General features: G+C 45.4%; 1 protein-coding gene across 1 annotated transcript in view; it reads left to right on the forward strand.

Annotated features, from left to right (window-relative positions):
• Window positions 1-27,874, forward strand: part of SPEF2 (sperm flagellar and cilia associated 2) — a 1,087,451-nt gene that overhangs the window by 882,768 nt on the left and 176,809 nt on the right. Inside the window, exon 28 of the mRNA XM_086960525.1 lies at window positions 4,810-5,039. Within this exon, the coding sequence (XP_086816651.1) occupies window positions 4,810-5,039 (230 nt within the window). The remainder of the gene's footprint in view (window positions 1-4,809; window positions 5,040-27,874) is intronic.

A 27,874-nucleotide genomic window follows, 5' to 3' on the forward strand; every position in this document is an offset into this window, starting at 1 on the left:
TTTTGACCTGAGCGGAGAGCACGAGAGGGGGTGTAACTAACAAGCAGGCTGCTAATAAATCCAGGGCCCTTACCTTGTAGAGCCCTGAAGATAATGCATCCAGCTTTAAATGTTGCTCTCTGCGCTACTGGCAGCCAGTGGAGACTGGCCAATCCCGGCCTGATGGACTGCCATTTGGGAATCTTACAAATCAGCCTGGCCGCTTGGTTCTGAACCAGTTGAAGTCTCTTGAGCTGCCCAGCGGGAAGACCCAAATACAAGCTATTGGAATAGTCCAGGCGGGACAGCACAAGAGCGATGATGACTTGGATCAGAGCAGGGTGGGTTAATAGGTGGGCAATCGTCTTGATCTTACGAAGTTGGAAAAAGCTTGCAGATACCAATGTTCCTACCTGACTTTTAAGCGAAAGATCTTCGTTAAAAGTGACCCCTAGGCTTTTTACTGTTTGGGACTTAGCTGGAGGGTTTCCCATTTCTGGAGGCCAAAAATGTGGCCCCCAGTACAGTTCACTCTTCCCAGGCAAAATCAATTCAGTTTTGCCTGGGTTGAGTTTCAGGTGATTTAGGCTCATCCATCTCTGAATGTGGACCATGGCCTCCCGAAATTCGGTGGCCGCACCAGGGGAGTCCAGACGGAAGATCAGTTGCAGATCATCTGCATAGTTAAAAATTAAGGCTCTAAACTTTTTTAATGAAAACAGCAGGGGTCGTAAGTACAAATTAAATAAAAGTGGGGACAAGGACGAGCCCTGAGGGACTCCACATTTGTTTTTAGTTTTAGGGGCTGTAAAGGTTCCTAATCTCACTGCCTGGGTACGTTCCGAGATAAATGACTTCAGCCAGCTCAATGCCGAGCCTCTAAGGCCCGCCTGTTCGACACGGTCGACCAAGATGGTGTGGTCGACCGTGTCGAACGCGGCCGACAAGTCAAGAAGTACTAGTGCTTGGTGAATGTCCTTGTCTGCGTTGCATCTTAGTACATTCTGGACCGCCAATGTCACCATCTCGGTAGAATGCCCCGGTCGAAACCCAGCTTGATTGGGCTCTAGGTATCCAGTCGTTTCAACGAAACTAGAGAGACAGCTAGCAGCATGTGCCTCCAGGATCTTTGAAAGGAATGGCAACAAGGATATCGGGCGATAGTTTGATGGATCATGAGGATCCAGGCCGGGTTTTTTAATCAAGGGAATAAGTAGAGCGTGTTTAAACCCTGCAGGTACCTTTCCCTGATCGAGTGAGTCATTAAGCAGAGGAAGGATCCCATGAGGAATAGAATGCCCTATTTCTGTGAAGATGTAGGGTGGGCAGATGTCGTCGGGTGAGCCAGACTTGACATGTGCCAGGAGAGCAGAAAAGGTTTTAGAGTCTATGGCAGGGAGGACATCTAATGTAGTAGGGTTATTAAAAATATCATCCAAAGGAGATGATTTAGGAGAACTTGCAATGTTGCGTTTTATAGTTACAATTTTCTCTCTGAAGTATTCATTCAGAGAGTTACACAACTTCTGGGTGGGAGCTATAGAGGGAGCTGTCCTATCATCGTCACAGAGCTCATTAACTATATTAAAAACATCTTTAGTTTTGTTGGAAGAGGTTAGAATTTTTTGGGAAAAGTAATTGGTTTTATGTTGGTGCAGGATTTTTTGGAACTCCTTTCTTGCGGCGCAGTACACTTTCCTGTCTTGTGGGGAGTAATTTTGTCTCCATTTCCGTTCCTTTTGTCGTACCCCTAATTTAAGATCTTTCAGTTCTTGGGAAAACCATTTGTGGGCATCATTCCCTCTAATAGATGCAAGATAACATGAGGGCATGTTAAAGCCAATAGTACAAACTTCATAACTAATTCCCAATGTACAACCCAACGCACATTTGTGCACCATTGCCTATAGTATCACACACGTCATCTGCCATTGTACAATGTAATGAATATTTGAGCACCACTGCTAATAACACTGCACTTCAAGACCAAGAAGTACATTCCACATCTCTCTCTCTCATGCTTTCAAATGCACATCCCACACGTTCTATTCCTGGCAAGGCTGTTCTACTCTGTAAAAGCTCTCCCACTTTAAACTACAAGATTACACAAAAGACATCTTTAAGGAAACATGCAGGGAAAAATAATGTCGTGCATTCAGGCTAGGGTAAAATAAAACATTAAAACAATGGTAGTCAAAGGTCATCACTCGATTTCAAAACATAGGTGTGCCTCTGGCACTGCAATGCATGGAATCAAATCAAATGATACATATAAATTGCACAGCTACTCAGAAGATTATCCCAGCACTTTGGAACAGGGCTAGATCTTTCCATATTTCAGTATGGTGGCCCAAACCAATGCAGTTAGTTTTTATTTTGAATGAATGGGCCATATTTTGATCCACCACATTCCCAGGCTGAGTGAAGTCGACCCTTTCCAATGCTCTGCTATTGCCTGATGCACCACCAACTGCAGGGGTCTAAGAAGTCTGCCAACAGGGGTGGGAAGTGGTGACAGTCCCTCATCATCCTTCATGCCCAACAGAGCCTGGCCCAGCTGCATGGGGAGGGTTACATTAGCAACATCTTGTACAACCTCCATCACCCAACTCCAAAACTGCTCTGCATACATGCGCTTCCACCACATATGCAAGTATGTCCCACTCGCACCACATCCCCTCCAACACACATCAGGGGTGTTCACAATAGCTTGTAATCAGACTGGCGGCAAGTGCCAGCAGAGCATTATTTTAAAGGTGTTAATCGTATGTTGGAGGCATGGCTGGCCCTGTCTTCTATTGATGAAAGCGTTTTGTGCTGATTTTTGCCAACCTTTTAAATTACTGATGCCTGGTAGGTAGGTACCAGGTGGGGTTACCAAGCCAAGAATGCTGAGGGCTTGGGTGAAATAGTGGTTTCCAACCAACCTATGTTTTTGGGCAAATTCGATCCATGACGGGTGGGCCAGGGTACCTTCCTTTGAGGCCCTGAGCTTGTGGCAGCTTATTGCAAAGGCCGCCTTGCGAGCCAGCGCCTGTCTACATATCTCTAATTCCAGTCTTTTTTGCGCTGATGATATATTGGAGGGAAGCTGAAAAACTATTCTGTAGATCTTTATCAATTGTGCCAGTGTGTTTTGCAATGATTTTTCCAGGCGTTAGTAAATTCAACCCAATGTATTGGTGGTAATTCCACCGGGAATGGCTTGGTTGGAGCAGCAGCTAGGCCTCTTTCCCCATTTTCTATAGTGACAAAGTGGAAGATGCAATGATCCCACTGGCAGAATGTAGCTTTCCTTTCTGTCCTCTAGACTCCACACCTCTACCCCACATATATTTAGTTCTGGCTCAGGTGGTAAATGTATGTGGGATACCCACAAAATGGGAAATTCCACGTGCAGGGTTTGCACCCTGTCTCTGTTGAACAATTGTAATCAGGGGCTAAATGTTGCAGATGCCCAGGCACCTTTACGTCTAGTGCTGATCCAGGGCTTGACTCTCGGCTCCTGCTCTGGCTACTCTAGTAGTGCAGTCTCACAGAACCAAGCACCACAGAGCAGAGAACCCTGAATGTGAGTAAAATCTATGAATTTTCAAAATGTGCCAAAGATCCTCCGTTTAGAAATTGTTTTTGTACAACTCTGAATTTGGGATTAGTATTACTGTCAGATGATCAAGAGGGCATTTTGCAAAATGTGTTATTTCTTGCACACAGGCTTACATTTAGACATCACAAATGGAGAAAAATTCAATTGATACATGATAATAACATTTATTCATTTAATCTGTATCCCCATAATTTTACCAATCAAAACGGTACCCTACTTGTGTGGGTGGGCCTGTAGACAGCAAGAGAAAAGGCCCCAAAACATAATGTGTTGACAAACATTTTTGCTTTACAAATTCATCCAATTTGGCTGTGTGGCTACCTGCGGTAGTTGGGTCAAGGCTTGTTTATACCAATGGAAACCTACTAAAAAAACTGCCATTTCTGAAAACTAAACATCAAGGGTAGCCCTTGGTGATGTGACTTGCATGGATCCCACAATGTTTTCTTATCCAAAATTCCCTGCAAATCTCAAACTTTGGCTAAAATCACACATTTTCCCCCATGTTTCTGTAAGGGAAAATCCTGCATTGACTCTCAAAATTCCTACCATCTGCCATTCCCATACTGCTATTGGTGAAAGATGTATGCCGTTTGTGGGGCTGGGCCTATCACCCGTACAAAAGAAAACAAAGTGTCATGGGTGTGTCTGCACTTAAGGACCAAACAAAGGGTAGGGCATGTGTAATTAGTTTTGAGAAAACATATTGTTTTAGTACTTGCAAATGGTGTTTAAAGAGGATGCCTATCTCAAAAGCCAAATGAGGAACTACGGACAATTTTGGGACCGTCTTCCCAGGAAACTCTGGGAATGCCATTTTCAGTGATATAGCTTTCTTCACTCGAACCCATGAGATTTTCTCAGCCTGCAACATCAGTATAGCTTTCAAAGTATTAGCAGCATAAATGGTATTACGTTTATAATGTTTGTTTAATCAGGTCATACACTAATAATTAGGCTAAAACGTCTCAAAAATGAATATGTAGAATAATGCAATATACAAGGTTTACCTACGCCAAGTCAATTAAAGTTGTTCCTTATCCCTAATCACACTGTTTGCTTCATAATCAATAAATACTCCTTCGTTTTGCACATCTGCAGTGTTTCTCTTTAGTAATTACTAACAGTGTCACGTTTTCTTTCTGTATATTGTCATATAATTTTTCTGCAGTTCAAAAGATAATATTGTCAATATGATTGATAACAAATTCTTTCTTTTATAGCATTGACAAGCTGACTCAGATTGCTCGCCATCATGTTGAAACTGCTTCAAAGATCAAATATGAGCTGGTTTTAGAAAAGGCAGACTTTTACATTAACAAGGATTTGAAATTAGTCCCTTATCCGTTACCTCCGCCATGTCCACCGCTTGTAGAGACACCTCTAAATGGCACATTGACTATTTCACAACTCAACTCTCTCTGTCAGCAGTTTATGGTGGTGTCTCCTACAGGTAAGGAAACAACTATTCCACATTTTTCGTAATCATTGTAATATTAGTTCTTCAATTCATTTCAGAGACTGTGACAGTTCTCTTCCAGGGGATCCTCATCAATAGTCATATGCACTGAATATTCCCCCCCATGCGCGGGCACCCCGGAAACTATAAAAAATCAAATATGAATACATATGTATACACCTCTCTCTTTATATATATATATATATATATATATATATGTATATATATATATATATATATATATATATATATATATATATATATATATATATATATATATATATATATATATATATATATATATATGTGACCAAGGCCTCTGTGTAGGCCGAAACGTTATGCTGACGAGGTGCAAATAATAAAATAATAAAAAAACTCACCTGCATCCTGGGTCTTCCGTTCCTTCTTTCTATCGCGTTCCAAAACTGTGGGACGTGTTTGTCAGTTTGGAATAAGCAGGCATATATATATATATATATATATATATATATATATATATATATATAACATTGACAACAGGAGGAAAAGTATCACTTGAACTCTCTTTAATGAGTAGAATTTAAAAAATCTCCATCTGCAAAACAGCAGTCATTATTAGCCTATAGGCTGCATTGAACAACACCAGCATAGAAAAGGAAAGCAACTGTAAACATACACACTGGCACTGTGCCTTTAAGTCAGCCTTGACCCCCAGTTTCCCATCATGCCTCAGGGGTGACAGGTAGGTCAGTTGTTCTCTTCAGTCAGGACCCTGGAGTTTTCAGCTCTGACAAACATTTACTTTTTGTCAATTATTTTCAGTTTTATTAGTGATTTTCTACCTTTCACTCAACGTTTCTCACCTTTTGAGAGAGGTATTAACTTTTCTAATAGAAACTTAGTATTTGTCTGTCACACAGGGCTGTTTCTAGGTCTTTTGCCGGCCTAGGCGAGAATTGAAAAATGCCACCCTTCCCATTTACTACCATCCCTCTCTCCCCCGTCATCCAGACTAGAAGAAAGACACATCAAACATTAAATAACAGTGTCACAAAATGCTTTCTCTTTTTGACCCTTGTCCCTCCTGTGGCAAGAAGAAGGTCAACTCTGACGCACACTCAGTGTGTATACTCTGCCTACCTTAGTCGAGAAGTAAGGTCCCTATCTATTCCCCACCGGCGTCGGGATCAGTGTTGAATAGACCTCCTTCGGTAAAGAAACGAGCTCCACCGTTGACAGTATCGCTACACCTTACGTCGTTGAAGAACAGACCATCGGGTCAGTCTCCTGACGTCAACTCAGCGGTGTTCAACGTCGAGGAATCGGTCTCTGCCTACCTTAGTCGAGAAGTAAGGTCCCTATCTATTCCCCACCGGCGTCGGGATCAGTGTTGAATAGACCTCCTTCGGTAAAGAAACGAGCTCCACCGTTGATAGTATTGCTACACCTTACGTCGTTGAAGAACAGACCATCGGATCAGTCTCCTGACGTCAACTCAGCGGTGTTCAACGTCGAGGAATCGGTCTCCATCGCAGTTGCCCCAACGATTGACATTGAAGCACAGAACTCCGTTAGCGGCATCACTGAGACGTTCGACGTTGAGGCACAGGACTCCGTCGGCGGCCTTGCATAGACGGTCGACACCGAAGCACAGGATCCGTAAACATCTTCACAAAGGCGCTCGACATTGAGGCGCTCCCCTTCTTCGACATCAAGGCCCAGATACACCCCTGAGCAACATTATTCAACTTCCATTAGACGTTACCCTTTGTCAACGCATCGCCCAACATCGAGACATCGGTCTCCATCGACATCTTTTCGATCAACGTCCAGGCATACGCCATCAAGATTGGTGTCAAAGGAATTAGGTTCTGAAAATGGAGCATACAATTGAACGTAATACCTTCATTAATTATGTACAAGCATGTCATGAAACATCTTTTTTCCCAAATTATACAAAATGTTATGGGATCCACAAAATACATGCAAAAATGGAGTGCAAGGAGTCTTGTGATTTCTTATTTTCAATTATTCTTTATTTGTAGTGAAATGCATCACCCCAGGCAACGCGTTTCGTCCAACATGGACTTCATCAGGGCTGAAAAAACAATAATAAAATGTACGTCACTTAAAATATCTCATATACACCAAAAGGTTAGTAAAACCTAGGTGCAAAGATTAGATAGACATGAAATACAAAAACAGCCATAACAAATCAACCTTTGAATGAACAAGCATCAATAATCCAAGAGAATTGTTACCTCTCTTCAAAGACTCCCTACCTATATACAATCGTAATGTCTTAAAGTTTTCAGTTTTTTCAATCAGCCATTATTGAGACAATACATATGTTTATCAAAAGCTAACAATAAAGGAGAAATTCTCCTATCAAGATCGAAGGGTCCTCTCCAGTATGGCCAGGAAAAGAAATTACTTGCTGGTTGAATGCCTCGACCAATAACAGTCTGAATAAAAAAGCAGCTTCAAATCAAATTCTCAAGATAGACTCACTTGGAATTGTCTTTTTGAAGATCACCAATATGTTCCTCTCTTATAACCACTGTAGCGTCTGTTAGATAAAGACTTTGAAGGAATTAATGCATTCAATTCATACTGGAAAGGAACTCGAAATTGTTTAATATTAAAGTTCAGTAATCACTCTTTCAATGATTGGATGAAGAATATTATACCAAGGTATGGCCACAAATTAGTTATCAATTTGAGATCTATAAGTCCTCATCATTGTAACCAGAAACAATTTCTGGTTAAAAATATAGACCGCTAACCATAGGACTAAGATCGCAGCACCCAGTTTTAAGGGTTCTCTTCATTGTGACCAGAAATGATTTAAATTATGGTTAAGTATAAAGACCATTGACCATATGACTAATATATCAGCACCCAAATAAATCTCTCAAAAATAGATTTTTTTGAGATTATCCTATTGATGATCACCCAGAATCTTAATTAAGAGCCAGATGTAGTGTCAATGCGCTGGTGATCGATGCTGAAAGCTATAACATAGCTGGTGCACCACTCTCCATCGGTTCCTTCTCTCCCGACGTCAAAAGTTCAATCGCCTTCATACACAGTATGTCGACAAACCGTCGTACAAAGCAGTGCCCATTCCTTAAAGACACTAAGTGATCGCCTACACCGGCACTTAACTTAATTTGTCCATTTTGACTGTTGAAGGTTTGCAAGTACCGCTGTGTTGCACTTTTTTGGGACCTCCTTGGAATATCTCAAGCAATTAATTAGATATTCCTTAACGTCAAATACATAATTTTAATGAGCTAGACTACATTCTCAAGTCATCTATGTAGTCTTATATGGGTCATTCAACATATAAATTTACCGTCCTGAAGATGGTCTAACAGATGTCCTCCCTACCTATACAAAAACGTCGACAATTACACCTACTTTCTTTGTTAAGTCTTCCCCTGAGGATTTTTTTCTTTTTAATCAGTCAAGATTCCCTTTTGTACATATTGCTCGAAATAGGTGTCCACATTCGTGACAATGAGATGCTTATAATAACGAATCATTCTTGAATCTCAGTCACTATGTGTTGATGTATATTTATATATGTAACAGTTCTTTATACCCTCTTAAAAGTTTTTCATTGTAAATTTATGTTTCAAAAAGCTTACACCCATGTGACATAATCTGTGGCGGATTGGTTCATGTTTAAATAAGTCAATTTAACTTCTGAAATAACTCTATGTAAGTTATTGTATAGAGCTTACAACCGCTGTTTGCTTATAGATGTTTGATTGAGCAAAAGGAAGGAAATCCTTTGTAGGCACATTTACCCGCTAATGTACTAATTGCACAAGCCTCTAAGGGTCTGCTGGGTTCCCCACTCCTCCTTTTATTATGACTCCTGATAAGGAAGGCTGAGCACAGGACTCTTGAGGAAGAAAAGTCTGTGGTACTTTCACCCTCCATGGTGAAGGTTTCCAGCGCCTCAGCTCAATTGGGGTGGTATGATAGGGCTTTGTGGGACTCTTTAGAAAAATTTAAGGGCAAACTTCCCAAGGAGAACCACAGAGATTTTGAGATGTTGCAAGAAGGAGGTTTGGTGGCCAATCAAATCATTACTGCTGCAGCTGATGGAGCAATCCTATCTGTTCATTCTTATGCACATGGGATCTGTGTCAGACGTTCATCCTGGCTTTGGCTTACTACACTAAAGCCCGAGGCTCAGCAATGGATCTTAAATCTCCTTTTCTCATGATCTTCCTTATTCGGCACGCATACAGATGACAAAATATCAAGAATAAAATCGGAGCTAGACACCTTGAAATCAGCAGGTCTTGAAAAGAAAAAGAAGTTCAGGCGCAGATACAGGCCATACGACCACCACCATTTCCATCAGAGAGTTAAAACCCCTCGGTGGAAGGGGCACCAACAGCAACAGCACCAAGCCAGAACCCCCTATCAGGGGCGTTGCACCCCCAGAGGGAGATGGGCTTCACGTCAATCTGCTAACTTAGCAAACACCCTATCAAAACAATGAGCAATATCGTCCCCCGTTGCTGAACCCACTCCAGTGGGGGGAAGTATAGCCAACCACCTGGAAGAGTGGCGCAGCAACACAAACGAGCAATGGGTATTAAGTACGCTGCAGAATGGGTTTTTTCTACGTTTCCGTCATCAACCTCCAGAGGTCAATCAAGTAAAGACCAAGTGATACCAACTGCAGGTACTACAGTATCCACTCTCCTACGAAAATCAGTCAACAAAGAAGTTCCTATATCCCAACGGGGTCAATGAGTATACTCAAGATATTTTCTAGTGAGAAAGAAAGGTAAAAAATCTGAATTCAGACCTATCCTGGATTTGCCGTCTCTCAACAAATCCATCGGGAAGGAAAAATGTTGTATGTTGACTCTCCATCAAATATATCCATTTCTCCAGCAAGGGGACTAGATGTGTTTGATTGTGCTGCAAGATGCATATTTTCACGTCCCAGTCAACCGACCTCACTAGAGGTTCCTGCGCTTTCTGGTGGGAGCCAAGCACTATCAGTTCAGAGTTCTTCCCTTCTGGTTGAAGTCAGCTCCCCGAGTGCTTACCAAATGCATGGCAGTAGTAGCAGCTGCACTAAGGCGACACAGAATGTTTATTTACCCCTACCTTGACGACTGGCTTCTGAAGGGCTCATCTCCCCAGTGCATGAGGGCCCAGTACCAACAATGTCTAGCCCTTTGCCAACGAGTGGGCCTTCATGTCAATTTAGAGAAGTCAATTCAACATCCTACTCAAAGAATCCATAATCTGGGTGCCACAATAGACTCCGCAATAGGAAAAGTGTTTCCTTCGGAGTAGAGACTATCATCTATCCCTCTGAAATGTAAGCAGATCCTTCGCACTACCTTTGCTTCTGTTCGACATGTTGCCTCTCCCCTAGGGTCAATGGCATCCTGCATCTTTCTCATCCCCAACGTCAGGATTAGGATGCGTCTTTTACAGCAGGATCTGGAAGACAAATTGGATCAACATACTGTTCGATGGGACGACAAGAGCCATTTGTCAAGAACAGCCACATAATACATTCCATGGTGGATGCAATGGGAGAACCTCTTGGTGGGAGTTACCTTCCATCAGCCTCCTCCAATACAATAGCTAATCACAGATGCCTCCCTTCATGGGTGGGGAGCGCATATGGGGTCCCTCCAGACTCAAGGCCGGTGGGCGGCCAGAGAACAGTCGTACCATATCAATATGTTGGATCTAAGGGATGTGCACCTAGCCCTCAAGGCTTTTCTACCCTCTATTCATACCAGCTCCCTACTAGTCCAGAAGGACAATCCGACCACCATGTACTATCTAAACAAACAGGGAGGGATTCAATCATGCTCTCTGTCCCTTGAGGCGCAAGCGCTCTGGCATTCGCTCCTAGCAAGGAAACTATCAATCACAGCAATACATCTACTAGGAGAGCAAAACTCTCAAGCCGATTCCCTCAGTCATCACTTCGACGATCAACAAGACTGGGTTCTAGTAGTGGAAGGCATTTTTCGAGAGTGGGGTCATCCAAGCATTGATCTTTTCGCGGACAAGACAAACACAAAATGCTGTGACTACTTGTCACGGTTCTACCGACCTAGGTCGAGAGGGAATGCCCTTTTGATCAACCGGTCAGTGGGCTTTGTTTACGCTTTCCCCCCTCTTTCTCTTATCCCGAAGGACGTAACCAAGCTCTCCCACCTCAAGGCGAGAATGATTCTGATCGCACCAGACTGACCACACAGTGGTGGTACCTGGACCTCCTACACCTATCGCAATGTCCACACAAGAGGTTGCTGTGCAGACCGGACCTTCTGTCCAAGATGAACGGGACCATTTATCACCCCAACCTTCCCTCGCTGAACTTGGCAGCATGGCTCCTGAGGTCCTCCAGTATGGACACTTAGGACTTCCTCAGGACTGCATGGGCATTTTGAAAGAAGCAATAAGGCCTTCTAAAAGACACTCGAGCATTTAAATGGAAACCTTTCTATTTGTGATGTGTACAGAATAGTTTTCAGCCGAACCAAGTGGCAAGAGGAGGTGACTGTGCCCTATCTCGTCCACTTAGCCAGGTCAGGCCTAAGATTCTCTTCCATAAGGGTACACCTGGCGGCCATTATGGCATGCAGGCAGTCTCCTTCTCAACCTTCTTTCTTTCAATTGCAAGTGGTGAAGGATTTCATGCAAGGGTTAAAAAAGATTTACCCTCCTATCCGAACTCCTTCACCTCCCTGGGAGCTAAATCTGGTTCTGTCCAAACTCATGGCTCCCCTTTTTGAACCTATTCACAAAGCATCTCTCCAACATCTTACATGGAATGCCGCTTTTGTGGTAGCAATCACTTCTGCCCGAAGGGTGACCGAGATATAAGCCCTCTGTTCTAAGGAACGGTACACTATTTTTCACCATAACAGAGCCGTTCTAAGGACCCAAACCTAATTCCTTCCGAAGGTGGTGTCAGACTTCCACGTTAACCAATCCATCTCACTGCTTACCTTTTTTCCTAATCCCATTAAACCAGCTAAGAGGTCGCTTCATTCTCTAGACCTGACAATGGTTTTGAAATTCTGTTTGGACAAGTCTAATGCAATTAGGAAATCTGATCAACTGTTTGTAAAATATGGTTCCATCTGAACAGGTTTCCCAGCCTCTAAGCGTTTTATCTAGAGGATGGATAGTGTCATTTCTCAAGCTGTCTTATCAGTTGGCTCAGAAACCACTTGGTTCTATTCCCAAGATTCATTCCACTAGAGGGAAGGCAGCTAGTAGCTGTTCTGAACAATGTACCGATTGCTGAGATCTTCAAAGCAGCCACTTGGAAATCGATACATACATTTACGAGGCACTATTGTCTCGACTCAGGTACCAGAGTGGACACTCAAGTAGGCCAAGCTTCCTTGAGAAACTTGTTTCAATGCTGAATCGGCCATGATAGTTTTGGTTGGTTCACTTCTCATTTGTCTGCAGGCAGAGGATTGGCTTGCTACTCAATTTAGTGTGTATGACTATTGATGAGGATTCCCGTGAAAGAGAAGCATAAGTTAATTACCTGTAATCCTAGTTCTCTTCCAGGATTATACTCATAAAAGTCATAAGCAACCCACCCGCCACCCCAGGCAAATTAATTTATTTCTTTAAACTGTATCTTTGTGCACTGACCCTCGAGTCTCCACAAAGAACAACTGGCTCACTTGTTAGAGGAGGCAGACCTGGAAGCAGAGGTCAGCCCGGGACCAGGGTTCAATTCCCGGCTCGGCGGGGTCTTGAGTCCTAAAATGTCCATGGACTCGACAATTCTCGCTCCGGTGCCTACTCGATTCACGGGTTCACACTCTGCGACTCTGGGCAATAGCTTGCTTAATCTCCACAACGGCTCCTCGTGGCGGGATGCCTGGCTTTCACCTTGCGGATACCCTGCCGGGGTTATCTCACAGGGGAATACCAGGACGGGTTCCCTAAGCAAGCGCTTAGAAACCGCTTGGTGATTTGTGCTATATAAATTCCTGTACATTTACAACCGTCACCCCTGAGGCATGATTGAAAGCTTGGGGTCATGGCTGCCTTATAAGCACGGAGCTAGTTTTTATGTTTACTATTGCTTTCATTTTCTATGCTAGTATTGTTCAATGCAGACTATATGCTAATACTGACTGCTGTTTTGCAGATGGAGTTTTCTTAATTCTACTCATTAAAAAGCGTTTAAGTGATGCCTTTCCTCCTGTTGACTATGTGCTATATTATACAGTGTTGTCACTGCATTGATTAGCCTTTTTGTCTTATTGGAGGATGCAATGATGTGTGGAAAAATTATATATCTATATATAGAACTGTATATGTATGTTTTCATATATCATTTTTTATAGTATCCCGGGTTTCCCATGCATGGGTGTGAATATTCAGTGCTTATTACTTTGATGAGGATACCCCTGGAAGAGAACTAGGATTACAGGTAAGTAACTTATCCTTGCTTACCTGCTGTATTGCTCTTTCTGGTGGATACTTTAACCATGGACTCTTCATCTTAGAATACTCTCTTAGAATTAGTTTGGACCTGGAACCACTAGGTCCAAGCTTGTGATCCCTAACTCTACAAGGTGGTTCCACGCTGCCACATGTTGACTTCATATCAGCATAGATTTGACAGAGCGGAGCCACATATGAACCCAACCCTATGGCTTGAGGTTAGTTTCTTGCTTTTCTCTTTGTGATGGATACATTTGCCTGTGGATTCCTCACCTTTTGAATTACCTCCAATGCGCAGCATTCCACTAAAACTTTTCTCCTCAGCTCTCCCACGTCAACGAGGACGTCACAATGGAGTCTCAGCTTGCAAATCCGAATGACGTCATCTGATCCACAAGAAGACTTTGTTGGTGTGCTGAGGTCAGTTCTTTTTTCTTTTCGCACCGTTGACGTGTAAAGTTTTTTTACCAGGCTCTTCCTTTCTGGTAGTTTCTTTGTTGCTAGTGTCGCGATTTTGTTGCTGAATGAAGATGGCTACTCTGTGGAAGTCGGGTTTCAAGCCATGCAGACAATATGGGGGCCAGATCACTGACCCTAATGAAGATTGTTTGTGATGTCTCTCGTTGGACCACGATGTTGGGACATGCACTTCTAGCAAGCGCATGAATCCAAAGTCACTGAAAGAGAGGGAGGCCAAATTATTTATGGCTAAGGCAAAGAAGCAGAAGAGAGATCGCAGAGGCCAAGGACATGCTACAAGTTGCCAACTCGGCACATTTCGAGGTCTTCAAAGAAACCCAAGAAGAAGCGGTCCCATGGTTTTCTGCATTACTGTTTGAAGGATGCATCTCCGAAGTTGGTGTCCGATTCACAGAGCCATCGCAGGGATGAGATTTCCCCAACTCCTTCACCGGGCTATGTCCGGCCCCGTCTCTGGCTCTGAGAGTAGTGACTTCTCTGGCTCAGAGAGATCCAATGCCTCCACCGTTGCTGAAGTCAGCCACTCTGGCTCCGGGGTCTCCGGCGCTGCAACTGGAGCCGAATTTAGTGCCTTCCCGAACGGCTGCAGAGCCTGTGGTAATGGATGTGATCTATCCTGCTTTTCCAGCTGCAGATGTGTCACATTTTTTAAATGGAATGTTTGGCTTGTTCTCCAGTGCGGCAAACCCTACTAGTGCGCGTGCTGGCCTTATGGGTCCATTGGCATATTCCCTGGGAGGCTTGCCACCGCACTTTCCTCAGGCACCACTCATGCCTTTCATGCCTATGGCTCCAGGGAGTTGGTCTCTTCCAATGCTGAGATTTTCGACACCATTTCAGTCCTTGGAGGGTCGTGTTCCTCTAGATTGTGCATCCCCTGTGCCAACTTGATCCAAACCGGTGTTGACTCGAACTCTACTGGCTTCAACTACTGTGGACATTATTTCAACGCTGATTTAGAATTCTCCGGCTCTGTATCTGGCAGTGCTGATGCCAGTACCAGGGATGAGGTCTCGGAGAGAGCCTCAAAGGCTGTTGGAGGAAGAAGAGTACCAGGAGGAACGTGTAGGGGCTGAGGAAGGAGAGATTGTAAATCCTGACCCAGAGTTTGAGGGTTTGTAGGAGGCCAGTGGTCTAGACACTTTTCCTGAGTGGGAGCTTTTCTCACCAAAATACTTGCATATGCAAGAGGTGACCACTTATCATGCTCTTATCAGAAAGGCTGCAGACCTCTTGCAGTTGCCCCTTCCTACAGCTGACTTGAGGTCTAATATCTGACAGTGGTGCTCCATTCCCCTTTCTTTATTTCAGGGCCTTTACTTCCCTTTAATGAGACGTTGACAGGGCCCATCCTTGATGTCTGGTAGAAGCCGATCTCTAGCGGTTTCCAAGACCGTGGCTTAGAGGTACAAGGTGGATCCGGGGATCCTGCTTTCCTGTTTACCCATCCCTTGCCAGAAAGCTTGGCCGTTCAGGCTTTGTGCTCTTTGAGACTGTCTGCAGGTTCTTTCCCATTCACACCTGCAGATAGGGAGTCAAAGTGCCTGGAGAAATCTGCAAAGAATGTGTTCTCGGGGGGAGGAGCCAAGCTAGCAACCGAGATGGCCGCATAGACGCTCGGCTCCGTGAACCCTCTCACCCCGCACATACATCCTGGCAATTATCCTGAGCCGTGACGGCATATTTAACTAGGCGAAGGAAAACTTTCACTGACCGTTTGCTCTTGGGGCTTCTACGTGCGGCAGATCCGAAGAAATGTCCCCGACTGTTTTGCGGCCCTCAAGGAGCTGGGACCAGGGTGTCGAGTGAGGAGAGCAGCCGGCCGCGACTGTGACAACAGCGGCCACCGGTGGAGGTGCGGAGTCGGCCGGAGGGCGCCGGAGGTTCGATGGGCCGATGGTGACGATGACGACTCGGTCCATCTCGCGGAATGCCTCGTGGAGATGCGTGGCAAAGCAGGATCGAGGGGAGTTCATGATAATTGGCCCCCTTTCCAGCTATGTGTCGGGGCATAATTAAGAGCTTCCCCCGGAATCGGCGGGCGGCTCCAGAGGAGCGGCAGCGATTTTGTTTAGCCCTTTGGTGACTCTTCGCTGGGAAGCCTGCCTTGACTTTCTAGGTCCGCGCTGTGACTCCTGTTGCGCCCTGGTGTGGGGCCCGGTCCCGAGGTGAGGTCCAGAAGGACGAGGCCGGATCAGCTAAGATGGCGGCTGCCACCCTCTTACGCAGACCACATTTGGATGGAAAAGCTGCCATGCGGGAGACTTCAGGGGTCTGGCGGCACGAGAAAGAGCCCACGTCTAAAGATGTATTGGCTGCTCTAACGACCTTACATGCGACCCTGATCTGTAACGCCCGGGACCTGGGAAGGAGGATGGCCGCCATTGTTGTTTCGCCGTTCCACACGGGCACAGTTCGATTTCAAGCAAGCGCCGACGTGTCCGCCTCTATGTCGATGAAGAGTGCTCCAGCTACGCCTAGTTTTGTGGAGACGCCGGAAGACCCGGCTCATGAGATCGCCTTGGACAGAACTGTAATACATGTGAGTGACTCGTCGGGGCACATATCTAATCAGCGGATGGGGAAACAATGCCGATCTATGTCTTGGGCTGCCCCGGTGACGCCTCAGCGCTTGCCGTATGGTGTGACTCTCTCTCCTTGGATGGTGAGACTGTGTTCGGACTCGAGGATGTGTTCGGTGTGGATATCGACACAGATGGATTTCCGCCATACATATTCGGCTGGGTTTTGGTTGCTGAAGTCCCATGGAGTAATAACACGGCCCGGTCCGCCCGGATCGCTTGGACCCTCCACGCCGCTCTGTATGCCGACTGATAAGTGGACGTATGTTGGTACTGCTGATAGAAAAGGCCAGGGGTGATACTGCCTAGGATCCGGTGGACTTATTGATGGCTGACGGTGATTTGGGGGACACTCGGCGGGGATTTTATTGCTGGTGCTATCGGTGATTAAAGTTTTCCAAGGCTATTCTGTTTTGCTTTTAGGATGTTTACCGGAGGTGAGGGGGGGGGGGGGGCCGGGTGGCAAGATCGAGGGCCCTTCTCCACTTATTTCTTCTTTACTTCTTTCTCCTCTTTTTCTATATTTCGGGTCTCTTATTTAGGGCGACAGGCACGCTGCTGGGGGGGGGTAGGCCGCGGCCTTCTGCAGGCGTGCAGGGTGGGGGGTAGGGGGATGGGGTCTATTAATTTGTCCGTTATTTGTTTCTATGGCCCTTTTGTCTTTTTTCCTTTTTGGTGCCGTCGTTTTTCAAGTTTCCTACAGTATGTCTCGTTTTGAAAGGGGGGGGTGCAGCTTTGCTACGAAACGGGTTGGTGTTCACGTTTATCCTGACTTGTATACCTTACCCCCAGTACTTCAATTGTATTTGCATTATTTGCGGATTTCCTGATTCATGCTTGTTATTGTAGGACCATGTATGACTGTACGGCATTGATCCTTAGTTTTTCTTTATTGTAAAATGAACCTTCATGTATCCTGAATTTGGGCCAGTACGCTTGAACGCAAGTCATATCCTGGACACTTGTTAGACCCCGGTTCTCGGGCTGCTATAATTTTTCACATTGATTTGCGCTACTCACGACTTCACTAGCGGCCAGCCGGGATGGTTGTAGGCCCAGGCATTGTATTTGCTTGATGTAATAATAAAGGTTTCCAAAAAAAGAATGTGTTCTCATTGGGAAATATGGCCCACAAGTCCACCAATGCCACATACCTTTTGGGTCGCTACATCCATGCACTTATGTACTCAGCCAGGGAGTTTGTCCCGAAGTTGTCCGAGGACATACAAGGGCATTTGTCTGAGGTGATGTCAGATGGCCAAAGGGAATTTCTCAGAGGTGTTGTCGGATGCCCAAGCTGCTGCCCACCAAGTGATACAATCTGGTCTGAACACGGCCAGTTCAGTAGCCAGGGCGATGGAATCATCTGTGGCTACTAGAAGACACAGATGGTTGCGTGGTTCAGGATTCTCGCCTGATGTCCAGGCACATTGTAGGACTTGCCTTTTGATGGATCTCGTCTGTTTGAGGCAAAGGCGGATTCTGCACTGCAGCGCTTTAAGGACAGTAAAACCACAGCAGGGTCTCTGGAGCTTCAGTCTCAACCCAGGAGCTTTGGGCAGTTCCACAAGTTTCGTGGGAACTTGTCTTTTCGTACCACAACAGAAGCAGAAGCAGACAAATCCCTTGCACAGGTCCTAGAGGGGAAAGGGAAGAGGTCATCTACTGGGTGCAGCACGACAGCAAGTCTCCTCCTCCTCCTCTTCTGCCTCTCCAGCTGGTGTAGCAGGGAAGCAGCTCTAGCTCCACCATTCTAGAGCATACTCGGTGTTCGACTGGTTTAAGTCCTTTCTGGCCAATCGCCAACAAACTGTCTGGGCTCCTCCCTTCTCTGTCATGATGCCGCCTCTGGAGGTGGGAGTTCCTCAGGGCTCCATTTTGAGCCCAGCTCTCTTTAACATCTATATGACCCCTCTGGCGGCACTGGCAGAGGCCTACGGAGCCCAGATCGTGTCGTAGGCGGATGAAACCCAGCTCCTTTTCATGTGCGACAGAGACTCCGACTTCGATGGTAAGAACATTAAGGGCTGCCTTGAGGCTGTTTTTGGCTGGTTTCAGCTGAACAGCCTCAAGTGCAACTCCGACAAGTCGGAAGTGCTCTTTTTTTGGATGCCCTGCTGATCCCAGGTGGAAGGCCTGGTGGCCATCCGCCATGTTTCCTCCCGCTAGCGACTCGACGGTTGCAAAAAATCTGGGAGTACAAATCGATAACGCTCTCTCTCTCAAAACTAAGGTCTTCGGCTTGGTCGGCAAATGCTTTGACATCCTTAAGATGACAAGAAGATTTTTGCCCTTACTGTCCCTGACCACAGAAGAGTAACGGTGCAGGCGTTAATAGGTTCCCGCCTTGACTACGCTAACATACTGTATCTGGGCCTTCCCGAATTTCTACTTTCACGCCTGCAAGTAGTCCAGAATTCTGCTGCGTGAGCCATCTTCGGCCTTACCAGGAGAGCCAGTGCCAGTACTTTGCTCAAATCTCTCCACTGGCTCCTAATCAGAAAGCGCATTGTTTTTAAGGCACTGAAAATTGCCTTTAAGGCGCTGCACGGCGTGGGTGCCAGGTACCTTCAGAAACTGTTGACTTTCTATCAACCTTCCAGATCGCTTTGTTCTTCTACCTTGGCCTTGGCCGCCGTACCTGCAATTCGGCGAGCTCAATGTGGCGGACGTTCCTTTAAACGCCTTGCCCCTCAGTTGTGGAACACTCTACCCCTTTCCCTTAGAACCAACGATAACTTGTTGGCCTTCAGGAGGGAACTCAAGACTCTGCTCTTCTCTCAGTAAGCTGCTTTTGCTCGCCTTTCGGTACCACTGAGGATCTTAAAGCGCCGGGACACTCTTCGGAGTAGCTGCGCGCTAAAAAATCCCCCAATAACATAACATAACATAACTTGTCCCGTGAGAGGATGAGTGTTCCATGTTCTCCATGCTTAAATCATCCCCATCTTCATAGTGAGTCTCACAGTATACATATAAAAGCATTAGATGGAACTACTATAGGCTACCATGCAATGAAGAGACACTGCGATAGCCTATCTACTTTCTTTTGTAAAAAAACGTAATCAACAGCCAATCACGCCGGCACCCTCTAGAACAAACCGGAGATGCTAGGTTCCTCAGATTTTCTACCACACGTCATGTGAAATGGAGTCTCCCTGAGTTCTGCTCAGTTCTCTCTTGTTATCCAGTTTTCTAGCAGTTTTCTTTCCAATTATGTCGGAATCTTCAAAGAAAGGTCTTTTCAGGTCATGTGGATCATGTTGTAAGAAGAGGCTGCATGCTGATGATCCACATAAGAGCTACATCTACTGCCTTTACCCTCAACATAAGGTAAAAGACTGCAAAATCTGTAGAACCTTCTCTACAAAAACCCTCAAAGATAGAGAGGGTAGATTATTGATTCTGTTACAGAAACTTAAATCAAAATCTGGCGTTGACTCTGAGGATAAGGAGAGCTCTACCTCACAGACTTCTAAGGAAACACCCAAAAGGAGAGAGAGATCTCTTGAATATCCTGAAATTTCCAGGAAGAAGATTTCAAAAAGGTCTTGTCAGGAAGAGGAAGGGACCTCACAAAAAGGAAAGCTCCAATTACTACTGAGGAAAGAAGCCATAAGAAGAAAAAATACTCTTCTATCCACTCCATGAAAATCTCTGTCTCAAAAAAGCTTGTATCACCGATTGCGTTAACTTCTGGATCAGGGTAGATGCAAAAACCATCTTCTAAGCAAGTTTCTCCTACCTCCTCGTCGAAAAAATCTACATCGTCAAGGACGGTCCCGTTGATGACACTTCCAGTGACGACGATTGCTACACTGCCGATGACCTCATTGTCGACGGCAACTCTGACGATGACGGCTACAACTTTTTTGTCGGCGTCCTCTTCGCCAACACGACCTCGTCTAAGATGCTGACGACGGCTTCATCCGTTTCTGTCATGTCCTCGTCAACAATGCAGATGCCGCTACCGTCAACGAAGCTGCCAACGCTATATCCCACGCCTGGTCGTAAGCGTCCCTCTACCTTACAGCTTATGCGTGTGTATCTGTTGACGACATTCTTGTCAACGAGGCAATTTTTGCAAAATCCAGCACTAGTATCATCTTTAACTCCTTCAACCTTTGTAGAGGAATCAGATGACGATTGGATGTTTGGACCTGTTGATAGTCCTTCTCAATTACATGTCAATTATCAGGAGGAAGATGACCATGAATATGAGCGATACTACCAACAAGAATATCATCCTCCTCATGCAAAAAGTCAGTATGTGGAACCAGTTAGTGAACCTATGGTCCACCTTCCTTTTGCTTTGGTACAAGACCTTCAGGATGTATTACAGGACTATCACACATGCTTTCCGACAGCACTTGTTCCTCCACCTCCGCAGCCACCACTGCCTGCTGCCTTCATCTGCGTCCTCCCCTGCGGGAGATACTGGTGTGCTGCAACATCATCAGGATACTTCTGATGAAGGAGAAATTAAGGACAATCACCTCAAAAGGAGGGACAAACAGGAGATGAATGGGATGACTACATCATATCAACAATCAACACCGGTGTATCCCTCTCCACAAATGATAGAGTCTCCACCAGAGGATATCAATGGCTTTCATGCATTAATAGAAAGAGCAGCATCACGCTTCCAGCTGTCGTTAATGGTAAAGCAATCAGACTGCTTTCTCTATGATTTGAAAGACCTATCTCGGAAATCTGTTAGGTCTAAACCCATTGTAGACCACATATGGGAAGAAAGCTTAAAGGTAATGAGGACACCGGCTGCAGTTATCTCTGTCTTAATCATGATCGACAGAAAGTATAAAGCTCTGGAGGATGCTCCAGCTTGTCTAGTAGGATATCCTAAGCCTGACTCTGTTATCTCGCAGATTGTTCAACGGAGATCGATGAAACCTCTAGTGCCCATTACTGCTCCACATGACAGAAAAGGGAGGTGCTTAGATAGCATCGGAAAAAGATTTACCACCACATCCGCTGCATCTGTACATGCTGCCAATGCTGTTGCGATTTTAGCCAGGTACAATAGACAGATGTTGTCGGACAGTGCTCATTTCTAGATCTCATTCCAGAGCATAAGAGGATGGAAACTAGGAAAATCCTGCTTGAGGGGGACATATCTGCATCCTAAGTTATTGATGCTTCTATGGAGATTGGTTGCTTAGCTTTTCGTCAGCTTGCTGAAGCTGCTGTCCTAAGACGCCAGGGTTGGCTGAAAGCAACTATGTTCCACCCTGAGGTGCAAAGAAAAATCTTGGATATGCCATTTGATGGTGAAACTCTTTGGCAAGCATATTGATGATGCTTTGCAGACCATCAAAACAGACACGGGCACAGCTAAGGCTCTGAGAATGCTCCAATATAGAAATACCCCCTTTGGTGGAGCACATGGGCAGAGGAAATTATGCTTTTTGAGGAGGTTACCAAAGATACCAGCCTCAAACTTACACCTCTTACCGGCCTTCCTACCAACAGCAGCAACAATACTGTGCGCCACCACAGTCTGTCTACTCCAGACAGCCTAGGCGAAAGCAAAAGGTACAGCCCAGAGATTCGGGCCGGAAACAGTGATGCTCGCCACCTGCTGCTCTTCCCTTGTCTTTTTCACTGAAGAAAACCCCTCTCTCTCATTACCTACATCAATGACAAAAAATAACATCAGACAAATGGGTCCAGGAATGGCGAAGAAAGATACATCGCGGAATACAAAACTACACTGACCATAGTCCTTAGGGGCGATCCCGCTGGTGAGTGAGTGGTGTGCGACCCCACCCCCTTTTTGAAATATTTAAGCGGGCTGACGAGCCTGGGACCCCGTACCCGCGCGCCTGTGTGGTACTAGACCTGGCAATATTTGGCAGCCACCGGCAACCCCAGAAGATAAGAAGATGGCCTATTCCCTGCTGATCAGGGGTAAATACCCCGAAACACGTGTCCAGGGATGGCGAAGAAAGATACATCGCGGAATACAAAACTACACTGACCATAGTCCTTAGGGGCGATCCCGCTGGTGAGTGAGTGGTGTGCGACCCCACCCCCTTTTTGAAATATTTAAGCGGGCTGACGAGCCTGGGACCCCGCACCCGCGCGCCTGTGTGGTACTAGACCTGGCAATATTTGGCAGCCACCGGCAACCCCAGAAGATAAGAAGATGGCCTACTCCCTGCTGATGAGGGGTAAATACCCCGAAACACGTGTCCAGGGATGGCGAAGAAAGATACATCGCAGAATACAAAACTACACTGACCATAGTCCTTAGGGGCGATCCCGCTGGTGAGTGAGTGGTGTGCGACCCCACCCCCTTTTTGTAACATCAGACAAATGGGTCCTGGATATAATAAAGTATGGCCGTACCCTAGAGTTTACCACAACGCCACCTCATCACCCACCTCAGAAATCAACACCACCCCATCTTCAATTGTTAAAGAAGGTGGCTTTACTAATGCTTCAAAAAGGAGCAATATAATGTGTTCCACGCTCTCATAGAGGAAAATGTTTCTAATCTCTTTTTTTCCTAATAAAAAAGAAGAAATTGGGGGAATGGCATCCCATTTTAGACCTCAGGAAGCTCAACAAATACTTGCTGAAGAAATCCTTTTGCACGCTTACACTCTAGGAGATATTGCAGCTTCTGAACCATTTGGATTTTTTAGCAAGCCTATATTTGGAAGACGCTTACTTCCATATCGCTATCCACCTCAAACATCGAACATTTCTACGTTTCTCTGTGGCAGGCGCATATTATCAATTCAAGGCCCTTCCCTTCGGCCTTCGCTCAGCTCCACAGGTTTTCACCAAGTGCCTTGCTCCCGTGGCAGCATTCCTGCCGCTGAAAGGCTTGCAGATCTTCCCATACCTCGAGGTTAGGCTGGTGATAGCCCCTTCTCTTCGTCAAGCTTCAGAAGACATCTCTTTCTGCCTACAACTCTTAGGCTATCGTGGGCTGGCAGTCCAACATCAAAAATCCATTCTAGCTCCTCATCCGTTAACGTTTCTAGGAGCAACACTGGACACTCTCTAAACACTAAACAAAGCATTCTTATCAACAGAGAGACTGAACAACATCCAATTTCTGGCTCACGATCTCTACAAAATAAAGTGCGCTTCTGTCTGCCTCCTCAAATCCTTTTTCGGGATGATGTCTTCTGCCATTCTCATGGTACCTCGCGCTCGTCTAAGGATAAGACCATTTCAAGAGCAGTTGGCTTCAAATAACAGGATCATTTGACAACCTAATTCCGATAGCTCCGATCATGAAGGATGTACTTCTTTGGTGGCAATCTCCCAGGAATCTCTCTCTGGAACTGTCATTCCTTTCTCCTTTTCCAAAGTGTGTTCTGATGACAGATGCATACTTGGAAGTATTGGGAGCACATCTGTAAGACCTCCAAATAAGCGGCAAATGGAGTCTCTCACTCTCCAAAATGCATATACATTTTTGGGAACTATAGGCAATTTTTCTAGCCCTCCAGTAATTCCTCCAAAGGATAAGAGCATCCTCATTCATCATGCACACAGACAACACCACCTGCATGCATTATCTAAAGAGGCATGGAGGAACAAAATCTCCGATCCTATCCTGGGAAGCTCAAAGGATATGGGAAAGGACACTACAGCATCAATAACTATCAACGCAGAGCATCTCCCAGGAATAAAGAACAACCTAGTAGACACCTGGAGCAGGTTAAGTCAATCAAATCACGAGTGGAAACTCAACCAACTGGTTCTCAACCACATCTCACAGAAATGGAGAAATGAAGTGGAGTGGTGTGGCTCACTGATTAGAGGCGGCAGATCCGAAAGCAGACAACGGCCCGGGACCAGGGATCAATTCCCGACGCGGCAGGGTCGTGGCCAGGGTCAGCGGACTCGATATTTTTCGCCTCGGTGCCTACTCTAACCAGGGATCACACTCGGCAACTCAGGGCATTAGCTTGCCTCATCTCTACAACGGCCCCCCACATTTGCCGGGGATGCCTGGTTTCACCTTGCAGATACCCAGTAGGGACCATCTCACAGAGATAGCCAGGACGGGTTCCCCAGCGGTCTACAGCGCCACGACGCCTCAGGGCAGCAGTGCGCTTTACAAGAACACATACATTACATCCAACTTGGACCTATTTGCGTCTCAAGGGAACCAGAAATGCTGGTTCTTTGCTAGCAGGGAACCTCATATAGGGTCATGGGGGAATACATTGTTAATAAGACGGTCAGGAATCTTTGTGTACAATTTTCCCCCATATCCCCTAATCTCCAGGGTGCTGATGAAAATGAAATGGAAACTGTGCCAACTCATCCTCATTGCTCCAGTTGCCCATGGTAGCACTGGTTCGCTGAGCTACTCCTGCTGTCGCAATCCAAACCTTATCGCCTTCCTTTGTCAGCCACCCTTCTAACGATGAACAAAGAACAGATCCTGCATCTGCACCCAGCTTCTCTTCAATTGCATGCCTGGAACCTTAGTTCAATGAGTACAAGGATTTAGTTATCTCTCAGGATTGTAGAGATATATTGTTCAGGGCAAGAGCTGAGTCTACCACTAAAACACATAGACCAAAATGGAAAAGTGTTTGTTCTTGGTGCCTTCACAGTGACACTCACCCTCTTCACTCCTCCTCAGAACAAATCTTGCCTTATCTCTTGTTTCTGGCAAAATCTGCTTCAGTAAGGGTCCACCTTGTGGCCCTCTCCTGATATAGACAGACGTCTGACGCCTCTTCTCTCTGCTCTTCTCGCATCATCATAGAGGAAAATGGCCTTTCCAGGACTTTTCCCCTATTAGGCCTCCTCCACCAGATTGGCGCCTTAATGTGGTCCTCTCACAGTTAATGAAACAACCTTTTGAGCCAATCCACAAAATAGAGCTCAAGTTTCCACACATGGAAAGTGGCTTTGCTTCTCGCGCTTACATCTGCCAGAAGAGTAAGTGAAATTCAAGCCTTCACCATTAAAGAGCCTTACTTACACTTCACAGAGGACTATGTAGTGCTATGAACAAATCCTAAATTTATACCAAAGGCACCATATCAGTTTCACCTTAATGAGCCTGTAATTCTGCACACTTTTTTTCCGAATCCATCATCACCGGCGGAAAAATCTCTTCACTGTTTAGATGTAAAAATATGCCTTAGGTTTTATTTGCAAAGGACAAGACAACTGCGCAGCATGAATCAACTTCTAGTATTTTATGGACCTCTAAAACTGGGGTCTGCTGTTACAAAAAGAACTGTTGCGTGATGGATTGCTGCTACTATCCAATTGTGTCATATTAAGGTGGGTAAACCGCTTACAACCAAGACCAAGGCACATTCCACAAGAGCAGTGTCCTCTTCTGCTGCTCTTTTCGCTGGTGTTCTGGTGTTCCACTAGACAATATTTGCCGTGCCTCTACCTGGAAGAATGCTCATACCTTCACGCTCATACCCCCCCCCCCAGCGCCTTGAGACCCTACGGGTATGTAGCGCGCTCTACAAGTATCACTGATTGATTACTGCCCAGACATAGCAACTTATAGCAAAGCAGCATTGGGACAGGCAGTCCTGCGTCATCTATTTTAATAAGGTAAGCCTCTATTATTAGAGGTATTTTTTCTTGTGCGATTTATATATATATATATATATATATATATATATATATATATATATATATATATATATATATATATATCTTGCTACGTCGTATCTCAAGGATGTTTTTAAATTGGCATGTATGTTATAACCCACCATCCTCTAAGGTTAAAAGGTTTATATTACAGTATTGTTAAACATGCATGTTTATGAAACTGCTAGCTACTCTGATTCAAGCATGTGAATCTATGAAAGATCCAATATTGGAGAAGCAAAATAGTTACTTACCTGTAACTACGGTTCTTCTGTATTGGTATCTTTCATAGATTCACATGCGACCCACCCTCCCCCTCGGAGAGGCTTCCCTTATTCCTCAAGGTTTAAGGTTATAGTTTCACACTTGTGTTTGAAAATCTGAGGAACCTAGCCTCTGTTGGGATTGTTCTAGAGAGTGCCATCACCTGATTGGCTGTTGATTAAGTTTGGTTCTTTTTTACAAAAGAGAGTGGATAGGCTATTGCAGTGAGTCTTCATTGCACGTTAGCCTATAGTAGTTTTATTTACTGCTTTTATATGTATACCATGGGACTCCCACTATCATGGCAGGAATGATTCAAGCATGTGAATCTTTGACAGATACGAATACCGTAGAACCATAGTTACAGGTAAATAACGAATTTTCTTCTACAGCATTGAAGGTCTGTAACTATGGATCTCTGGGTGTTGAACATTGTAGAGAATGGGTATGCCCTACCCTTCCGGGAGTTCCCCCCTCCTTTCCCTCTGTGTCAGGGCTTTTGCTCGGAAGAGTATCTTCTGGTACTCCAGGAGGAGGTTCTGTCATTGTTGCAAAAGGGTGCGATTAAGGTGGTTCTGGAGCAGGAAAGGATTCAAGGATGCTACTCCCGGTACTTCCTGACTCCCAAAATGGACAGTCATTTATGACGATCCTTGAATCCTTTGAATTTATTTCCTCAAACAGGAGAAATTCAAAATGTTGACCGTGGCTCAGGCTCTTCTTGCGCTAGAAAAGGAAGACAGGATGGCATTTTCACATTCCCATCCTGAAGTCGCATCGGAAGTATCTTCATTTTACGATAGGGTCTCAACACTACCAGTTTGTGGTCCTTCCATTCACCCTTACTTCTGTACCTCGTTTTTTCACAAAGGTGATAACGGTGGTAGCGGTACTTCTCAGAAGGTCGGGGATTCCTGTTTTCCCTATCTGGCTACTGGCTGCTCAAAGCAAAGTCTCCAGAGATAGTGCTCCATCATTTGCAAGTAACAACAAAATGGATCAGCTGTTCCAGTCCTAAAGGTCTTGCACCTGCTGGGTCTGTTGCACCCTGGCATATGAAGGCCCTCAGGTTGTGCCTCCGAGGGCAGTGGTTTCAGCACAATGGACATCTCGAAGAGGTGGTCAGAATCTGCTTTGGTAGAGTGGTCCAGGCAACCTGTCTCAAGGGAAGCTGATTCAACTTCCATCTCCGATGCCCACAGTGATAACGGATGCCTCCATTCTAGGGTGGGGAGCCCATCTGGGGGATCTGAAGGTCAAAGGTCTTTGGTCTCCAGGGGAAAATTGTTTCACATCAATCTTCTGGAATTGTGGGCGATACATTTGGCTCCCAAGGCCTTCCTCCCTTACCTTCGCAGACAGTCGGTTCAGGCCCTAACAGACAACACTACCGTAATGTGGTACATCAACAAACAGGGAGGAGTAGAG

This window comes from Lissotriton vulgaris, chromosome 3_1 (assembly GCF_964263255.1).
Source record: "Lissotriton vulgaris chromosome 3_1, aLisVul1.2, whole genome shotgun sequence".
Taxonomy (NCBI): domain Eukaryota; kingdom Metazoa; phylum Chordata; class Amphibia; order Caudata; family Salamandridae; genus Lissotriton; species Lissotriton vulgaris.